The following is a 21,915-nucleotide window of genomic DNA, read 5'->3' as shown; positions in this document are numbered from 1 at the left end:
TTCGTAGGGATGCTGGGTGTGTTGTCTTGTCTTTTGTCCTTACACGTGCAGAGTGTTCATTTACAGCCTCAGCTTTTAACTCGAGTCAGAATATTCTAGTCTCTCGACATCACAATTATTCAAATTAGCGCACAAACCCAATTCCAAAATAGCTGATAAACTGAACAAACACAAACGGTACTTCCTCTTCCCCCTTGATAACCCAGGTGTATACGATGCAGAGTGCGAATGCACGGCTCATTACATCGGCAGGTCCATCAGATCCGTCAATGAAAGAATCCAACAGCACCTAGCACATGCAACCCACTACCGGTCTTGCTAAACACATCAAATATAATAGCCATAAAATCAAAAGGCTCAAGTCAAATACACTGCCCACATGCTCGTAGACACCAAAATCAAAGAAACACATGCCATAATGCACTTCCCGCATGAGCTAAACATCGATAGGGGGGCAAGCGCACCATATTTGGATTCCCCTACTACAACAGTTATCGCCTGGAAATAGCAGACAACACAGCCCCAGACGCACAGTTAACAACAGTGCACCTAGCGGCAGCCAGAGAACTACAAACAAAAGACGCTCGCCAAGCAACAGTGCAGCAAGTTCCAACGAGGATGGTGGCAGTGGCCACTGACATTAATCGACAAAGAAAAAACAGCTTCGCGGATAAAAGTGAGTACTAGTTTCTCCGTATTTGTCGCAATTATGTTATTAGTAGACCTCGGATTTTTACGTTCCTAAAATAGGCTATAAAAATCCTAAAAATCTTAAGTTACGCTCGAAAATCCCTGAAGTACATTCAAAATAACTTCAAACAGTTCAAAATTCCTGAAAAATACTGATTATACTCGTTTTCACGTTCAGAAGACACAATGGGTTCTTATGAACAATGCTTTTCTTATGGGAAAATACGAGCGCTGTTGTGAAATTTCTGGATTTACAAATTTAGCTTAAGTAAAATCGGCACCTGCAGTTTTGCAGGAAATTTTGTAGAGAATACGATGGTGAACACAAAAAACTGGTAACTTGCTTACATATTTTTAGATAAATTAAAAAACAAAATTTTTACATTGTTTTTACTCCTAACGTTGAAACATGCCGTAAAATTGAAGCATTCATTATTAAAAAATATTTACACTGTTTTTAATTGTCATACGTGATGGTGGTACTCAGAATTTATCAATACTTTAAAGCATATTTGCATTAAAAAATATTTAAATAAAGTATGTGGAGATTTTTTATATTCGTGCAGTAGAAAATGTTGTCGCTGGCCATTTTTTGTTCTGTAATTCCAAGTAAAAACTTCCAGCGACAAAGTTGTGGAGAAAATAATGACATTATTTTTTTATAACCACTCAAAGGTTCCCAGAAATATTACTACCATGCATTTGGAGTTTCTTTTTAACCCGAACCGTGCGCGAAGTAAGGAGGCGTTGTCTGGCCATCTTGAGCTGGCTCACGGCAGCATTCCGGCTAATCACCACCAAGTTTTCGAGTTCTTGTTTTATTTCCATTCAGTAAAAATATTAACTTCATGCAGTTTGTTATAATAGAATTGAAATTACTGAAATTTAATAATTGACAATTATTTCCAATGCTGCTCTTGTGAGCAACATTAGTGCTGTCCCAAATACATGTTGTTTTTGTTTACAATACTGTCGACATTAATACTGAAATGAAGATCACCTTTCAGTTTCCAACGTACACATAAATTCATAGACACCATATTAACCCTTCAAAGGCTTTCCAACACGTGACAAAATATGGGGCTTCAAGATAGAAATATGACATGCCTTGCTTGAGTCATTCAAGTCTTATCAGTTCACGTGGGCCATAACTCATTTGTTTGTTTGGGTTGCAACTTGAATCTAACCCATGTGCCAGGTTTACCCTTACTTGAGAGAGATCTGCTTTGGTCTGTTTAGACTTTTTTCCTCTCTCGAAAAAGTGTTTTCAGTTGTGTGAGCACTCGGTGATTTTTACTTTTTTAAGTGATTTCTGAAGTGTCATATTCGTGCATTACACTCACACATGTAGTGATCGCAATAGATCATAGTAAAAAGGGTAACTGTAACGTTCACAGTATAATATTAATATTAATAATTACATATAATTATCATTATACACTCTGTAAAAAAAAATTAGCATCACTGTATTCTTATTACGGATGTTGACAATTTTGAGTTTCGCATGCATGCATCTTTCCTGCGCAACTTGAAATCAATTGATTGAACTATTGGTCTGGTATCACTGCGTAGTGTGGTGTTATTCTTTTGTTGATTTAGTGTTTGGAGTGTCCGCTAGAGGGTGTTGCAATCAGTTACTGCTGCAAGGCTTTGTAATCAATTGTCAGGAATCTGTAAAACGATTGTTAGTAGTGCAACTTGTGACGTGTTTTATGTTGCAACTACATGTCCATTATTGACAGTTTGGATACGTTATCATATTTGTGAAGTGTTCTGGTGGTGTGTAGTGTATTTGAGCGTGTTTTCTCGAAAAAATGGGCAGAAAGTGTGACATTTCACCACGTAAGCAAGGAATGGTTCTTGCTTTGCATATGGATGGTCATTCTCAGAGAGAAATTGGTCGACAACTTCAAATGCATCAATCCACAGTTAGCTGCTGCCTGCAAAAGTAACAAGAACATGGAAAATCTTCACTGAGAAGTCACTGTGGCAGAAAAAAAAAGACATCACGTCGACTGGATCGTATGATAAAGGACATGGCACTGAAGAACAGAGGAAAGAGTTCACGCCAAATTGCACATAAACTTCAAAATGAGGTGGGAGTTAATCTTACTCATGCTACTGTAGTATCCCGACTAAAGAAACAGGATGTTTCTAAACATGTCCCACGTAAAAAACCCAGACTAACTGGCGCACATGCAAAAGCTAGACGTGAGTTTGTCACACGTTATGGCGCATGGAATGATACAGATTGGGAACATGTGATATTTTCTGATGAAAAATAATTTAAATTGCTGGGGAATGACAGCTCAGTTAAACTGTGGATGCGGAAGGGATAAGAACTTGCAAAATCTTGTATTTTAGAAACTCAAAAGTTTTGTGGCAGTGTTATGATTTGGGCATGTTTCTCTGCAAAAGGGATTGGCAGGATGCATTTTGCACATGGACCGTTAAGGCTGATCAATATCTGGAAATCCTGAATCGGAAAGTTCTACAAACTGCAGGAGATCATTTTTCTGGACAGAATTTGGACTACTTTATTTTTCAAGACGATAATGCAAACTGTCACCGTGCTCAGGTGGTGAATAACTGGTTTCATGATATGAATATTGAAAGACTTTGGTGGCCGCCCAACTCTCCAGACATGAATCCTATAGAAAACCTGTGGGCTATGATATGCAAAAAACTTGGTAATCAGACGTACAGGTCAAAAGAGGAACTTATGGCAGCAATTGTACATGTTTGGAATGAAATTGAGGTCGAATATTGTCAAAATCTCATTCATAGCATGCCTCGAAGGTTGGAAGCACTTAGGAAGGCCAGGGGTGGCAACACTAAGTACTAGTCAATGTATTTACTTACTATCATTTCAAATTGACATATCATGATGCATTTAAAACCTTTGTTCAATCTTTTTACTTGCAAAAATTGCCTTTGTGCGAAAACGTTCCACAAGCTATATTTGCAATAATTTTGTTATTAGTTCTGTCAAGTGCATTATGTACGTAACTATGACTTGAATAATAAAAATATATTGTACAGATATAGTGTTTTATATAATTGTTAGGAAAACAAATTGACAAGTGGAATTAAATCAATAAAACAACTGATAATTCACGAGCGAAATGCTGACGACCAAAAATAATGAAGTGATGCTATTTTTTTTTTTACAGAGTGTATATACAAAATATGTAACACCTTCATTGTGAAGGAAGATCATCATTTCCCGGCGACATGAGCTAGCACTGTATTGGCAACACTGTGCGGTTTCTCCATAAGCGCCGTTGTGTCTTCTGAACGTGAAAACGACTTTAGGTATAGTCATCAGCAATGAAAATGGGACACCCATATCCTGAAATACACACTATCTTGCATAAAGTGTTGCCTAAGCCTTATTAATGCCTTGTTTTAAATGGCGGAGTTAAGGCCGTACAAAGCCTTTTCTTCCACTCAAATTTGCTATTAAAATCCACTCTTCGTCATATAGTTAGGCAACAACTTTTTTTCATGTTATCCACTCTGCAAATTTTGTGTGTGGATTATCTTATAGGTGGACAATAATCTTTCAACAAAAACATAGACAGTGCTGCAAACTTCAATGCTGAAATGTTAGTTTGCAAGACGTGAATGCCACAAAGCACCGAAGTGACGCGAAAGTGAGCAAAACCACGCAGATCAGAAGTTTGCATTTTGGATTGTACAGGTAACAGTGGCACCAGACATTTTGCTTTGTTTAGAGCTTTAAGAAATCACCATGGACTTGGAGGAAGGCAAAGGAAAATTGACAGAGAGTATGTTTGATACACGTTCGTCTTTTGAATTTTTCGTGATCAAACAAAGCAAATGCCTCTGTGCGACATAAAAATCCTGTAAAACCTTTAAAAATATATAAAAAAAACTAAAAAAGGGCTTGATTTAGGCGCATAAACCTAAAATAGGTTCTAACATGCAAAATAGTTTTTTAGGCACATAATGGGAGGGGTACAAAATAGCCTGAGTGCTGATGCACCCAAAATTTGAAATTCAATCAATCATTCAATGATATAACAATACACAATAGCAGATATTCATATTTGGGGAATAAAATACATGGTTATACATAAATACACATAAACAAGTTATTTTTTTCCACAAGACTTACTCATAAAGGTTATATTAATATTAGTGGCCCACCAGAATTGATGGATTGATTGAGTTGGTGCTTTAAGTCCACCTTTTGCACAGAAAGGCTTGATCCTGGATCACAAGGCGAGGACGCTACCACTGCACCATCGGAGAGGCCCCCTCCACCAGAAGTACAGTACAAAGTGGATGCTGGCAGGGAACCCCGAAATCAATAGAACCTATTGAAGTAAGTCTCGTGGGAAAAGTAACTCGTTCGTATGTATTTAAATAGCAGGTGGGTCATTCCATGTCAGTTCAACCAGACTACTGTACCCATGATCTCATATTTTCATGAAACTCTGCACTGTCTTGGAAAAATAATTCTATTTCCTTAATAAATTATTCAATCTTTCCCTAATAAATTATTCAATCAATTTGAAACTTCACAACAATGTTAACCAAACAATACGGATTCCAGAAAAAAAAAATGTCAACATATCACATTTATATTTTAGTACACTAATATATAAAATTTTATTATTTGATTTTTTTGGACCGAAAACATGGTTTACTAAAATTCGAATTATCATTCAAAGGGAGAAGTACAAAGGCAACTCAAGTAATTTTTTAAATGAACTTACACATATGATTTACCTTACCAAGAAATAAAATTGATGGCTACCACATTTTATATACAAGGTGTACAACTTTGCTTCTGCCGTTTTCCGACAAGTGGCAACAACAGGAAGTAGCGGTCGAAAGAAGCAGATCGCAGACGTCACGCAGTTAGCTTGGACCTCTGTCAAGATAACCCCATTCAAACATTAGACGAGTGGTGTGTGCATCGTGAAGTTGTTCGCGATTGAAAATGTCAGTGTACGAGCCAAATTCTCGCCATTTGCGGGAGGTTCTACTTTTTTGTTTCAATATGAAGAAAACTGCGGCTGAGGCTCATCGAATGCTCTCCACTACGTATGGTGAGAACGCTATAAGTGAGAGAACCTGTCGTGAGTAGTTTCAACGCTTCAAGAACGGTGACTTTAACGTCGAAGACCCGCATAGTGGTGGAAGACAGAAAGCTGTTAAAACCAAGTGAAACAATCACAGATGCTCGTTATCGAACGCAATTAATGCGTTTGAGCCGAGCATTGAAGGACAAACGGCCGCAATACAGCGAGAGGCACGACAAAGTGATTTTGCAGCATGACAATGCACGACCCCACGTTGCGTGGTGAAAACGTACTTGGAAACATTAAGATGGGACGTCCTACCCCACCCGCCTTATTCTCCAGACATCGCTCCCTCTGATTATCACCTGTTTAGATCAATGGCTCATGAACTGGCTGACCAACACTTCTGATCTTATGAAGAAGTCAAAAAGTGGATCGATTCGTGGATCGCCTCCAAAGATGAACAACTTTTTAGACGCGGCATTCGTACGCTGCCCGAAAGATGGGAGAAAGTAGTGGCCAGCGATGGACAATACTTTGAATAATGCCTGGGTAAGCAATATTTTTCATTCTAGCGTCATATTTTTGGGGAAAAACGGCGGAAGCAAAGTTGTACACCTTGTATATTTTTTTTTAATTGACATGGAATGACCCCATGTATGTTATGCATTTAAAAACTTTATCTGAAGATGTTAAATTCCTTTGCAGCAATATGAAACCCATGAATCAGACTACTACAATTTCCAATCAGGGGAACACTAATTATTCGAAGGCACAATGCATAAATTTTATCTCTGCTAAAAGCCCTGTCTTTTACAAACGAAAAGAAAATCAATTTCATCTATCTCTAACAATTAGTACTTTGCGGAAAGTTTGAAATGCACATGCTTGCAAAGGCTCAATCTTCAAAGGGAATACCAAAGTGTGAGGCTCTGTCTGCTAAAGGTTAAAAAATGTTACTTGCAGAGAATTAGGGGTGGGGGGAGAGGATAAAGTACATACCTTTCTTTTATAAGATGGTCCACTTTCAATTTGGGAAAGTTGGTCATCAACCGATTGAAAGTTTGCGTATCCTTCTTGCGTTTGGCAGTTGTCAACTTACGCATGGCCACCTGAAAGATAATTACAAAACATTGGCACCAAATGAGAAGACATCTTCTACGACATTGACCTTAGTTCTTAAAAGCTTGGAAACCCTTCCACAACCCAACTGGTTGGTAGTTCAAGAGAATCTATTGATCAAGTACAGTCTGCGGCAGAAGTCATAGCATAATTCAAAGTTGCAATTACAAAGATAAAAGTATTTTTATTAAATAAATTCAAGGGTAAAAGCACACACATATCCTCTATTTTAATCTTACGAATGATCGCCTTTAACCCCCACCCCTCTTTACGCAAATAAAGGATTTGTTTCATTTCAATCCTATCCAAAAATTCTAATTCAATTAAAGGGCATGTACAGTATATACGAGGGTTGCTCCAAAAGTAATGCCTCAATTTTCATTCGAACAAACCACAGCAGATACAAAATATCACAATACACCATTGCATAAAACACAGTTTCAGCAGCAAGACACTATTTCTCTATGTAATCACCCCCTTTCTCTACTCATTTTTGCCAGTGATTAACAAAAGCCTGTATGCCATACTCGTAAAAATCACCACCAACCCATCAGTTTCTCTAATAGATTGTTCTGCAAAGGGCACTGACAAAGTAAACGGATTGAATTCTGTTCTATTTTCCATGCAACTTTCTTTTCCTTCCTTGATAAAAATAGAAGCTAAATTGTGAAAAACTTGCCTCACTGCTTGTATAAATTCAGTGGGATTTGGATTAATAAAAGTTGCAATTTTTCACGTCTATGGGTACAAATTCCCTCAGATTACATGCATAATTCCCGGAACAAATAATTCACGCATTATTCTCAGAATTCCTGGTAAGTAGTCACCCTGTTATCCCATATCTTGGGGAATTTCCCAATTATGCTTTGTTATTTAACCTTAAAAAAAATTACGTGCAAACATACACTTTTCCGTTTCTGATACTGTGCCTATAAACCTACTTTGGAAAAATTTGTTGTGTTTGTTAATGAAACTATATAATAATTTCAGTAATAATAAAGAGACTAAAGTAGGCGCAAGTTTACCTATAAGTATCATGTTACGGTGAAATGAAATTCCAGCTTCTTCCGAATAAAGAAAATCCTGCGTACGGTGGGGACATGAGGTGCATGGTGTTCGGTTGGGTTCTTTCTTGTACATACGTTTTATCCCATTCTCTCCCTTGTGTATATTTTTTCCTAGTGAACAGCATAAAATCTGTGAAACTATTAACTACAGTGGTTCAAGAATTTGTAGATAAACTTGAAAAACCATATTTAAAAGAACGTAAAAAAATTATGTCTGACTTTGAAATGAAACAGATAATGTCATTTTTCTCAAAATGAACTTTGGTTGGGATCTGCCGTTATTATTCAGAGCGCCTCAAATGACAGTTTGCAAAATATTATCAGCTTCCATGTTTATTTAGAGCTCAATGATAAAGACACTATTTACAGTTTAACGTGATTAGTATTTTGTATATGATTCTGAACAAAGTATTTGCTATTCTTGCTCATGAAAATTAATGAATTTTAATGCAAGAAGTTTTCACAGTAAATTTTCCTTTCGTACGAGCTTCACCCTATCACTACACATTTTGTTCAGATCTAAGAAATTAACGCACTTACACCAAAAGTGATTCTGATATCTACAAGTGACTTATGTACATTCTTTAGATTTTACTGTTTAAAAAATAACTATTTAATCAACCTGATTTAACTCTTTCAGCACGTGTGCACAGAAATAGAAATATCACAGCCAATTCATCAAATTGGACCCTTTTCTGAAAATTAACTACTCTGTACCGACCTCAAATTTTGTGAACAAATTCAAACTACTACAGTTTACAATATAACTTACAAAAACCAGCATCAGTGTTGCCATCCAAAAAAAAATATTTTTTGTTTGTCCATTATCTTTATTACTCTGTTACTATGTACCGTAGAGACCTAAAATTTTGTAGATGAATACAAAATACTACCAATTAAATATATAACTTACAAAAACTGTATGTAATTTATCTTCCAGTGCTAAAATTTTAAAAATTCTATCATTTTCTTTATGCTCTCTTTATTACGGTGGAGGCACTTAGTGGTTCGGATACCACTTTAAACTGTAGGTCCAGTCCCAATTAGCCTTTTGGGGCATAATGTGGACTTAAAACACCAACTCAACTCTCTTCCTTTGTTACTACGTAATGTGTACATTTTGTGTACAAATACAAACTACTACACATTACAACATAAGTAACAACTACATGTAATATTCTTCAAGCATCAGAGTTGCCATCACAGAGTATTCAAAAATCTCTAAAAAAAAAATCTGTTCATTATCTCTATTTTTCTAAGTATTCTGTGAATGATATCAAGTTCTACATTCTTTTATTCAGTCTACACCCAGGTACATCTAAGATATCCACGATTTGTGCAACATAAAGGGAAACTTCGATGTGTGTTCTCTGCACCAAAAGGGTTAAATCAAACAACGTTGCTTTACCGAGCAAGGAGATGTACTGAAAACAAAGAATAAAACATAAATGTCCAAATCATTACCTTCTGTTCACGGATCTTCAGCAGCAGGGGCTCGTGCATCAGAAACTGAATGTCCTTCAACGAATACATGACCTTGACACCTGGTGCATTTTTCTGTGCCTTTTTTCTGTTTTCTGGTTCCCGTGGGTAGATTCCCTTCAGTATGCACAGGGTGGTAAAACTCCGGAGCGGCAACTGTAACTTTCTCAAGGCCTTCTTCCTGCTGATATAGCGGGTCGCTATACCAGATGAAAACTGAAACATGGAGAAAATGATGAGTGCAATAAATACTCAATACATCTACACAATGTTTGACACGAGTGTAATGCACTTTAAAATTAACAACAAGTCCAGGGGTACAAAAACATTTGAAACTTCCATTACCTTTTTCCTTTTAAATAGGAAGTACCTTATGTGTTTTTCAATGTTTGTGTGTAGTCTGTATCAAGTGTATAATCAAATCAGAATACTCCCTCTGTCCCATAATTATTGTACGGTACAATTTTGTTTGTTGTCCCATAATAATTGTCCGATAGGCAAACTGTGACATTGGTGTATACAGAAGAAGAAAATTAAACACTGGAATGAGTCATACAACGTTATTACTCAAGGATCAGCACAAATTGGCTGATCAAGTATCCAAAAGAACATAAATAAAAAAGTCACCATTTTGGCATACCGGACTATAATTATGGGACAGAGGGAGTATTAAACATGCCATTATGAATTTTTGCAATGTCTGTTCCCAGCCAAATTTTAAAATCTGCAGTAATATGATAAAAGTGTTGGCCACAGATTAGGATGTATTGCATAATTATTCACGCTGTTGCCAGTTGAGCCTTCTTTAGAAAGGATCTCGCTAGTGTAATCAGGGTTTCCAAATGCGCCCTTTTTTTTTTTTTTTCGAGAAAATGGCATGTCCTGGATTTGACATGAGGTTATTATCGGGCGTAGAAGATCCCTTGGATTTTACAATCCAACACGGCATAGTGAAGGAAGAAGTTGATTGTGGGAAACGTGGCAGTGCATGTAAGGTGCACATTGGACGTGATGACAATTGGTTGTATATTTGTTCGAAGAGAATCAATGGACAAGGTAAATTACGTCGCAAGAAAGTTCCGTGCGGATTCAAACATTCAGCAAGAAATGGCACGTTTATAGGTTCCAGTAACCTATCGGTGGATAAGATAATTAATTTTTGCAATCTCTGGTTTCATCTGCCGTACCCAAGACAAGCTGTAATAGAAGAGGAATTAGACATGAGTAGAAGAACTGTTGTTGACTGGTAAAACTTTTCCAGACAGGTTTGCGAGGAATTGGTAACTAAAAATTCTCGTCCCATAGGAAGTCAAGGAGTTGTTGTCGAAATAGATGAAGCGAAGTTCGGCAAGACGAAGAGGTGTGTAAATAGAAGAGAACGTCCAGTTAATGGACAGTGGGTGTTCGGTGGAATAGAAAGAGGAAACACTAAAGCTTTCTTCATGATCCCAGTAGACAATAGAGATGAACAAACTCTGCTGCAAATCATATGTAAATTCATTCTTCCAGGTACAATTATAATCTCAGACTTCTGGAAAGCCTATATAAACTTACAGGGAGCAGGCTACAGGCACCTGCGAGTGAACCACAGCATAGAGTTTGTGGACCCACCTGCAAGTGAACATATACATCACGAAAATATGCAACGAATGTTGCGCGATGACATGCCAATCCACTCCCAAAACATCGAAAGAGCATGGCGTAATGTACATCATTCCATACCAATCTTTGGACGGAAGAAGAGTCACTTCACAGGGTACCTAGCAGAGCACCTATTTAAGGACAATTTCCCACCGAAGGCAAGAATGCACAAATTTTTCAAACAAGCCGGTATCATGCAGTACATGTAACGGTGTGTCATGGAATAAATATGTGAAAGATGCTCTCAATTTTTACTAACCTAACCTGCCTAACTTTGCATGTTTACTTTGCATGTTTCGTGACTTAAAAGTATAATTTCAAAAACCCAATAATTCGTGGAACATAGGAATTTTCATGCATAATAGAGTTGGAAACACTAATATTCGAAAACAAAAGAAGAGTTATCATTCACAAAGCAAGCAATATCGCACAGTGACGTACTTTCGGTAGCATTTAGAAACATGGGTAACATTATAGTATAAGGGAAACTGATTTCTTCAAATTTACAGGAGAAAGTACTTATAGAAATCATTTTCTGTAGCGTTGCGGAAGTTCGTGAATCTAGTTTTGATCCATTTCAATGCGAAAACATGTATTTTTCTGCGAAAATCTGTCAGACACGCTGTTTCTGCTGATATCATTTGCTTTCTGGGGAACACTTTACTATACCGGAGATGGATTTCTTCAAATTTACAGGAGAAAGTACTTACGCAAATCATTTTTTGTAGCGTTGTTGATGTTCGGGAATGTAGTTTTGATCCATTTTAATGCGAATGCATGTGGTTTTCTACGAAAATCTATTTCCGATGTGCTATTGCTGCTGCCGCCATTTGCTTTCTGCACAAGAGCACGATACGCAATATTGCTGCTGATACAAGCTGATGTTGTCCATATATGCTAAATTGAACGAAAGGAGTGCTAATGGAACCTAACCTAACAGGCCTAACCTAACCTAGTAGACATACCTTGTCCCCGTGATGATTCGTGAGGCTATCGTTAATTTTTGAGCTAACATCATTGGTTTTGGGGGCTACCTGTGGTTGGTTTGTGGGAAATAAGGAACAACAGTAAGTACTCGTTAATGTAAGAAATAGACATTATTTTCGTTAGAAATTCATTATTTCACCTTAGGAAATGTTCTGCAATGCAGAATAGTATGTTAGCAATGTAAAATAGTGCGAAATATATGATTTATAGGTGTTTCCCTTATACTATAATAGTACCAAAAAATGGCTTATTTTAGTAGAAAAAGTGTTTGTTTTCGTGAAAAAAGCATAATGGCACCTTGGGCTATGTTTCGCAATACACAATTGGTAAGTACTAACCATGAGAAACACAAAATATCCTATTTTAATGTGTCTCCGATCTATGAAACTGTTACCATCACTTTTTTTTACGTAAAACACGGAAATCTGTGGATTAAAAAAAAATCAACGTAATTTCAGAGGGGGTACAGTGGATCAAAGGGGCCCACTCAAATTTACTTTCAAAATCATTTCCAATATTCTGCGATACTTTCCCTTCCTTCTAAACGAATAATGCCTTGTCGAAGGGAAGCGTGGATGCCTGCGTAAGTTACTTTTTACACATTTTCTCGCCAATAAATTGCATTTTCTGGAACTCCCAAACAATGGCAATTACTTTCAGGGTAAATTTCTCGTATCGGACAAACGGATTTCTTCAAATTTACAGGAGAAATTACTTACCGAATGCAGTTTCTTTGGACTTGTGGAAGTTTGGGGAAGTGTTTTCTCGCATCGTTCATTGAATTTTGCCGGTAAATCATCTATTTTTCGATATAGATGTGTGACCGATGCACGAAAGCTCTTGCATCCATTTACTTCCAGGTGGATGTAGCCTGTGTGTGATGACGTAATCACGGTCAAGGTTTTTGTAACTGAAGAAGGTACGTTTCCGCAAATGGTTTGTGGGGCAGTGTGTCAATGGTTCGTGGGGCAGAGCGATTTTACAATACTGGGAATTTCTCCATTTTCTTTGAAATTCGGCATACTCACTAATTTTGGCCCCCTAATCACGAATCTGCAGTTAAAATTTTGGCGCTCACATGTCAATCTTGCAAAATTTAACTGTTTCCTAACCTAACCTAGCCTAACCACGTGCCAATGGTGCGTGGGTCTAGCGCCAATGGTGCATGGGGCTATGCGAGAATGGTGTGTGGGGCTACGAATATTTTTTTCGAAACCAATTTTTAACTATTGTAACCTATGCATGGCCCTACCTAACCTAACCTTACCGGAAATGGTTCGTGGGGCTATGTACGAAATCTGTCCGAAGGATAGTAAACAAGTACCCAAATTTAAACTGCACAGTCATGATTTCCAGACCAAAATTAGTAAGTACACCGAATTTCAAACAAATTGCATATATTTCAGTTATTCTAACTAACGTAACCTATCCTTACCGTCAATGAATCGTGGAAGAAACATGTAATCCACACTTTTCAAGACACCATTTTCTCACATGCACATGAACGCTCCATGCAATTCACAGATTACATGCAATTGGTATAACTATTCGTACAACACTCTATGAACCGCACCGTTGCCAAACTTATCTCTATTCGAAGCCGAAATCCACAACATCTTCTCCCTCCACACTGTCATCGTCACTATCGCCATTCTCCTCCGAGCTTATCGGATTATACAAAATTCCAGCAAGTTTAAAAAATTCCAAAGTCCGATCCGTTCGTAATTCAAGGCACCTTTCCGCCTCCATTCTGCTACGATCAATGATCCCCAAATGAGAAAGTAACAATGCGGCAACGCTGTAGACACAGCAACAAGTATTCAACGAATACCGAACCTCACTTGTCAACATCAAACATGGCTACCACAGTAGTGTATTGACAATCATACCGGTGTTAATTCCACATAATTCAGTAATTTCTATACGTGAGCGCCAAATTTTAAGTGCAGATTCGTGATTAGGAGACCCAAATTAATAAGTATCCGAAATTTGAAACAAATAGGAGAAATTCCCTGTATAGTTAAATTATACCGTGACCCTACCTAACCTAACCTTACAGGAAATGGTTCGTGGGGCTATGTATGAATGGTTTGTGGGGCTGTGTAGGTATTTTTGGGTGCAGTGGGGTGGAAACACTGCATGCCGAATACGGTAGTGAAACTGTGACCGCCATTTTGCTTGTTACCAAAGGCAAAAAGAAACGAAGAAAACTTACTCGATATGTCGCAAATAGAGCTTATTTCCGTGAAATAAGCGAAATGCCACATTCAGCAATGTTTCTCAATGCAGAATACGTAAGTACGAATATTCAAATTGAATGAACGGTAAGACTGCAGAATATGGGCTGGTTAGGAGGAACGCGGTTCATAATTTTTTGGTAACGTTTTGTAGTTAGTAGTCGGGAAAAGTAAGTTTTAAAGTGCGGAAAAAAAATTTTCTTTAGAAAAACCAGAAAAACGTGTCCAGGTTGGGCGGTATTGAAATCTTAGCAGCAAAGGAAAAGGCATATTCCTGCACAAATCTAGTGAAAGCAAAAAAATTCCTGTGTTGTTAGGTAGCTAGGTTTAGTTCACTTAGCCTAAATAATAATTAGTCATTGTATTTATACTAATGAAACCTAACCTAACAGGCCTAACCTAACCTTGTAGGCATTCCTCGAAGAAATAATGAAAGAAACTGTGCGTAAACAATATGGACACGAACGAATGGAGAAATGCATTTCTTTTAGTAGCAGGAAAAACATTTTTCATTGTATTTATGCTATTGGAACCCAACATAACAGGCCTAACCTAACCTTGTAAGCATTCCTCATCTGAAATAATGAAAGAAACTGTGCGTCTGTGGGTGGAATCTGGAGCGACAAATCAACTCGAATTCCACGAAGGTTCTCACTTATCGCACAACACTTGAGTGCGTAAACAATATGGATGCGAACAAATGGAGAAATGCATTACTTTTAGTAGCAGGAAAAACATTTGGTAACACTTTACTATACCTGAGACAGATTCCTTCAAATTTACAGGAGAAAGTACTTACAGATATCATTTTGTGAGGCGTTGTAGATGTTCCGGAATGTAGTTGTGTTCCATTTTAATGCGAATCCATGTGGTTTTATACGAAAATCTCTCTCCGACGTGCTATTCCTGCTCCCACCATTTGCTTTTTACACGAGAGCAGTGTACGCGCTATTGCTGCCCGACCATTTGGTTTGTGGACGAGAGTACAAAGCGTCGTACGCGTAAACCCCGTAGCACGGCCCCGTAGTCAGTGTTTCAAGCCACGCGTGTTTATCTCTACAAGATGACGTATCGAGGATGCGCCGTGAAGATGTTGCCAGGTGTTGAAGATGCGGTGAACATGGAATCGTCAAGAAAGAAATGGACTGCGGAAAATGTGGGAGTGTATGCACTTCACGGGCTACTTGTCTGAGTACGAAAAGTGATATAAGTAATTAAAAAAGTTAATTAAAAATTCCTAAAGTGTCTTTCATGTTTAAATTTTCCGTATATGCTAAATTGAACGAAAGGAGTGCTAATGGAACCTAACCTAACAGGCCTAACCTAACCTAGTAGGCATACCACGTCCCCGTAAGTAAAAAAGTGAATTTAAAATTCCTAACGTTTTTTTTTTCATTTTTAAATTTACCGTATATGCTAAATTGAACGAAAGGAGTGCTAATGGAACTTAACCTAACAAGCCTAACCTAACCTAGTAGGCATACCTCGTCCCCGTAAGTAAGTAAAAATGAATTTAAAATTCCTAATTTTTTTTTTTTTCATTTTTAAATTTTCCGTATATGCTAAATTGAACGAAAGGAGTGCTAATGGAACCTAACCTAACAGGCCTAACCTAACCTAGTAGGCATACCTCGTCTCCGTAAGTAAGTAAAAAAGTGAATTTAAAATTCCTAAAGTGTTTTTAATTTTTAAATTTTTATTTGAGCATCCGGCCTATAACTAGGTATTTTTCGGTAAAGGAGCTTGCAACACTGCATGCACACTCCAAATCGACAAAACACTGGCTCAAGGAACGATCAACGGTAAGCCATCGCCATGTTGTGTATGGAAATAAACGAGAGCAGTAAGTACTCGTAAATGTAAGAAATATACATGATTTTCGTTACAAATTCCATTATTTCACCTAAATAAGTGTTCCGGAACGCATAATAGTACGTTATCAATGTTAAAAAGTGGGAAAGAAATCATTTCCAGGTGTCTCAGGTATAGTAAAGTAGTACCAAACATTTTTTACGGGCAATAATATAATAGTAATCGTAAAAGGAACACCAGAAAATGGAAGTAGAAGGTACGTACTTTCAGGGGATATAAATTTCGTTCGTCTATTTAGAGGGAAAAAGCAGCCCATGTTCTGCAGTGAGACCAAATGAACTAGCAAATTTCAGCCGTTTGTCCGATACGAGAAATTTACCAAAATCATTAAACATTCGGAACATTTAGCAAATTCTGTCATTTCGTTATTTTCATGTTCATAAATATATAATTCATGTAGCCTCATTTTTGTAAAGAAAATGTCTAAAAATGCAGTTATTCTTGATGTCAGCTCCTATGACAACAAAAATTTGGATAGCCGGTGGGGCCCTAACCTGACAGCAGGTGGAGCTCCAAACCTTACATGCGATTTTCTTAAATCATGACATGTTACTCAAAGTAAAATTAAAATTAAAAAGAATGTTTGTACTAGGTTATATCTTGAGTAACTACAACTTGAATGATTTTTTTCCTTGGACTCTAATAGCCAATTATCAACAGCACGTGTTTAAGTTATTAAGTGACAACAAAAATAAAACAGTGCTTCTGTACTTTCATTGAACTTACCTTCTTTTTCTTTTTTTGACCCTGTGCCATATTGAGTCTGTACGTGCACTAATAAAATAAATTAAATGTCTGTAACGTGTACGCACACGTTAAAATACAACATGAGAGAAAAACCAGGAGCACGAGCACCACAGTGGAGAGAGTCCAAGAACCACAACACAGGACGGCACAGAGTATAAGGATAGATTCTTCTTCTTCTTCTACTCATCTCTTTTCGCTTGGTGCTGCTTCTTTTCTTTGGCATTTTTTGCACACGTATCAAACCCCGTCTTTAAACTCGTGACGTCACAATGAAACTGTATTCATGATAAGAAGAGACCTAAAATGACTTCCCGACTTTTCGGGATCCCGAGTAGTCGGGAAATTGTGAATTTTTCGAGTCCCGACCCAAAAAATTCTGTCCCGCACACCCCTACTGCGGAGCATACACATGACCTTGAACAACAACCGGTTACAGTGACGCCGTGCGGCCATGTACGGCGAAGAGAAGAGGGGTGTCAGCTGTGTAATATGGTTGCACAGTTCGAATGGCAAGGCAACGCATTTATCATCATTCTATAGGTTTCCAAAGGTTTTGTTGTGAAAAACTCGGGGACGTTTCAGCATGGTTTCAGACCGAAGCAACACACGACGAACGACAGGGGTCTTCCTCTTCGCACAACAGTTTTGCTACCTTGTGTTCTGACGTTAGACGAGGAATGCCTACGAGGTTAGGTTAGGTTGAAAGGTTCCATTAGCATAAATACGATGAAAGATTATTATTTACGCTAAGACAACTAAACATAGCTACCCTAACAACGTAGGCATTTAGCCTAAAATTAAAAAGTCTTCTCCCGTGACGTCAGAACTCAAGGTTGCTCAATGTTGTGCGAAAAGTGAGACCCCGAGCGACAGCGGGTGTTCACTTTACCGAAGAAGAAAGCCCCTCCAAAATATCTAACGGGATTCAGAAGAGGAATGTGGACAAAAGATGTTTTGAAATTTTGTATAGTTGTTTTTCTGGATCTTTCTAGTGCATATGATGCAGTCCTTATAGATTGCTTGTTACAAAACTAAAAAATCTCAATCATCCTCAGCAATTTATTAAAAGTATAATTGGATTATTACTACAGCGAAAAATTTATGTTCGTTACGGTTATCATCTTTCGAATGCTCACACAACTAGTCAAGGACTTCCGCAAGGTGTGGTGTTAAGTCTAACATTATTTAATTTGTATACTTATGATCTTGATAAACAAGTATTGAAGTATGCTAGATTATTGCAATATGCAGATGATATTGTAAATATACAAAAAAAACAGCAAGAATCTATCTGATGGTCTAGAGAAAACACAACTGTGATGTGATAACAATGGCATAAACATTAACGTAGAAAAATCATCTGTAATTGTGTTCCATAGAAGAAGATTACAAACTCCAGTTGTGTTAGACATTAATGGATCACACATAAAACAAACTAGGACACACAAATTTCGTGGCATTATGTTGGATGATAAATTGAAATGGAAAATCCAAGTAGAACACATGGAAGAAAAGGCGTTTAACATTATAAAATGTCAAATATCTTCAATACAATATCATAGTTGATGTAGAATCTTTGGTCTATGGAAAGGAACACCGAAACAGGCTACGTTTGTTGAAGTAGGAGAACCAACATTTCATCTACGGGCACAATATCTTGCGAAAAAATTCTTAATTAAAAAGAGGTCTTCCATATCCAGTCCGATAATACCAAAATTATCACTTTTACAAGCCTTAATGTCATCAAACCGTACAGCTAAATATAAATTAAATCTTCCAATCTTATTCACAGCATAAAAGTCGATTAAGGATTTCATACCGAAAGTTATTAGATTTTCAACGTCTCCGTGCTTTACGACAGACTATTTTAAATTAGCAACAATACTTCCCGTTCACTTTCCTCCATATCCAGATAAAGATACACGAACGTCAATGCCAAATATGGTGAACAACATATTCATGGAATATGTACACTCTGTAGTGCATGAAGATTTTTATATATACGTGTATACAGATGTATCAAATATCGCAGCTGGTAACACTGGAGCTGCAATATATTGCAATAATCTATTGGAATACAAAATCTACAAATTACCAGCAGAATTTTCAATATTCACGGCGGAAGCGTTTGCTATTCGTCAAGCATTGTTGTATATACAGGAGAAAAACCTCAAGAGAATAGTGATCGCCACTGATTCAGCGTCAGCCTTACACTCCCTGGGGTCGATAACAGCTGATTACTATGTAGACTGGTACATTGTTAACATAAAATTTTGTATCACAAACTAACCAACTCAGGTTACAATATTTCTTTTGTCTGGACTCCTAGGCATACATCCATAGAAGGAAACCACAAAGCAGACGCATTAGCCAAGTACGCAGCTGAAGAATCAACTCACCGATCGCTTCGGATTAAATTTTCTGCAAAAGCACTAGAGTCGAATGCTAAAACAGAATTGTTGAAAAGTTGACAGAAACAATGGTCAATTACAGGGAAGACTAATGGGAAAAAATATTATTCAATTCAACCACTTTTGTAGGGCCTCCCCGATGGCGCAGTGGTAGTGTCGTCGCCTTGTAATCAAGGGGTCCCGGGTTCGATACCCGGTGGAGGCACTTTAAACTGTAGGTCCAGTCCCGATTAGCCTTACTGTTCATAAAGTGGACTTAAAACAACAAATCAATCTAATCCAATCAACCACTTTTACCTAAAGAATCTTGGTATCAAGCAGCGGCGTATACTCTGGGTCATCTAGATAATCGCAGATGACCCGGCTGTATTTCTTTTTTTTTAAAAAAAATATATATATATATACATTTCTTCGCAATATTCTTCCAAACCAATTTCGATGCATACATCTTTGCTTCCAGCGCGAGAATGCTTCCAACCGTTTGCCGCTGAATGTCCGGGAATCTCACCCTGACGTCATTCCTCCCGCTTCCCTTACAACCCTTGGCGAGGAGGGAGGAGAGAGGAAAGGGGGAGGAAACACTGCTTCTCAGGGGCGGTGATTCCGTGCCCAGGGTAAGCTCCTTCTTGTGAGAGTCCACTGGTCGCACTCTCAACCTTCAGAGCCTTTTCCGTTCCCTCCGCTGAACTAGGGAAAACATACCCGGTAGAATGTGAACAGGAATATATGAATAACATGGGCAAACCAATTCTACGCTAGTTTTCACTTTACATTTGCTTCTGTCTTGCCCATCCTTGTATTTACAAAAATAGTGATTGTTTCTCCTCTCTAATCTTCAAAGGCAGCGAGAATACTTCTTTCACGGAACTGAATATTTTTTAAAGGGAAAGATATCAAAAATAAATTATATATATATATATATATATATATATATATATATATATATATATGCAGTGTCTGCTGCCACGTTCTTTTTCTGCTGGAAATTCAAAAGAGATGCGCGTGGCAGCAGACTCGGTCTTTGTTTTATCGTGATTTCATCATGCTATGTATGCAATTACGTCTGTAACACATACTGTGAAGTTGTAGAGATTACTTTCACAAAAAATGTTTTAAGATTAGGTCCCTTAGGGCCGGTTGCACCATCTCCGCTTAACGTCTTATCCCCCACTTAACACCATTTTGCGGTTGTTCAATGTCCGCCTAACGTTACCTAGCACTTAAAGTCCCGTATAACGTAAGTGGCGGTCGGGGCTCCGCCTAACGCGTTAAGTGCCAGGTAAACATGGTAAAGCAGTACACTGTGCAGCCAACAGATACGTGCAGCACCTAGTATAATCTGTGTTTACACTTTTATAGTTGATAAAATGGCAAAGTCTCGATCAGCTGTTGCAAATTGCGAAAGTTTGCTGCATATTTTGCATTACCAAATAACAGCAAAAAAAGGCGGATTTGTTAATTATCCCAGGAACGGCAATAAATAAAGCAACGTTTGTAAATATATGTGTAGAAATGAATATTAGATGGTCATTTTCGTGTGTGTTCCGAAAATGTTGTATATCGATATTAGCATTAGCAGTTTCACTGTAATTTCGTATGTAGGATTTGAGTGCATGCGGGTACAGAAAATAAAACCAGGTTAAAGTAATGCGTTTGATGCTTGCAAAATTGTATTAAAATGCCGTTCCAAATAAATGAATGTGTGTTTGCTGTAACAATTTTTTTCAACCAAACGCAATACACGAAATATACACCATGCATCAGTTGCTTTTTCGCAATCCTGGTAATTTGTAATCTTTAAGATTAAAACACGTGTAATATTAGAGTCACTTCCGTCGCCATTGGTGTGAATGTAACATTGCAAATAAACAAGTAATGTGTTGTTTCCGAATAACAACTGGCAAAGAATGCACGTATAATATTTAGCAGTAGCTACTCTTACCGTCCAGTTCATACATATGTACGTACAAGGAACAATTTCCGAATGGTGGTGTGTTTTTTACAAACACACACATTTACAATAATAACCTTGCAAGAAACTACATACCTAGTAGTACATAAGACGTAATACCAATCTTTTAAGAAACTTATACATTGTATATGTGTGATTTTGTATGTTAACTTCCAAAATTGGCAAAAAAAAGTTTACTGTTAACAAGCATCCTTACGATGTTGACATGCATGTACAAGGAACAATTTCCTACTGGTTTTGTACCTAACCTAACCAACCCTACCCTAATATTCATGGGAGAGCATAAGACGTAAATGCAAAAGTTTTTTTTCGGTATTTACTACTTAGAGGAAACGTTTTATGCGAAGTAACATATTTTTCATTACATTGTGCGAGATTTTGTACTTTAACTTTAAAACTGGCAAAGAATAATAATAATAGACAGGTACAGCAGTATCTTTACGGCGTTGATACGTATATACAAGGAACAATTTCCGAATGGTGTTACGTTTCGTGGATACAAAGAAAATGCACCATTGTAATAAACCTTGCACGAATCTACATGCCTGAAGATGCATAAAACGTGCACTCAAGTTTTTTCTGTTTTTTTTTTAACATTCATATGCAATACACATGATCTTGTATTTGATTTTT

The 21,915-nt window shown here is 37.5% G+C and overlaps 1 protein-coding gene across 1 annotated transcript in view; it reads right to left on the bottom strand.

Annotated features, from left to right (window-relative positions):
• The window catches only part of LOC145982222 (pescadillo homolog), a 46,614-nt gene extending 29,576 nt beyond the window's left edge, over positions 1 to 17,038 (bottom strand). The window contains exons 1-3 of the mRNA XM_083115791.1: positions 16,879 to 17,038; positions 9,398 to 9,631; positions 6,747 to 6,856 (exon numbers count right to left, since the gene is read on the bottom strand). Coding sequence (XP_082971917.1) covers positions 6,747 to 6,856; positions 9,398 to 9,631; positions 16,879 to 16,908 — 374 coding nt within the window. The 5' untranslated portion in view covers positions 16,909 to 17,038. The remainder of the gene's footprint in view (positions 1 to 6,746; positions 6,857 to 9,397; positions 9,632 to 16,878) is intronic.
• Positions 17,039 to 21,915: the final 4,877 nt, after the last annotated feature.

Source organism: Lepisma saccharinum, assembly GCF_977018435.1.
Source record: "Lepisma saccharinum chromosome 15 unlocalized genomic scaffold, izLepSacc3.1 SUPER_15_unloc_1, whole genome shotgun sequence".
NCBI classification, from domain to species: Eukaryota; Metazoa; Arthropoda; class Insecta; order Zygentoma; family Lepismatidae; genus Lepisma; species Lepisma saccharinum.
The sequence above is the reverse complement of the archived record's forward strand: the minus strand, read 5'-3'. Positions and strand labels throughout refer to the sequence as shown.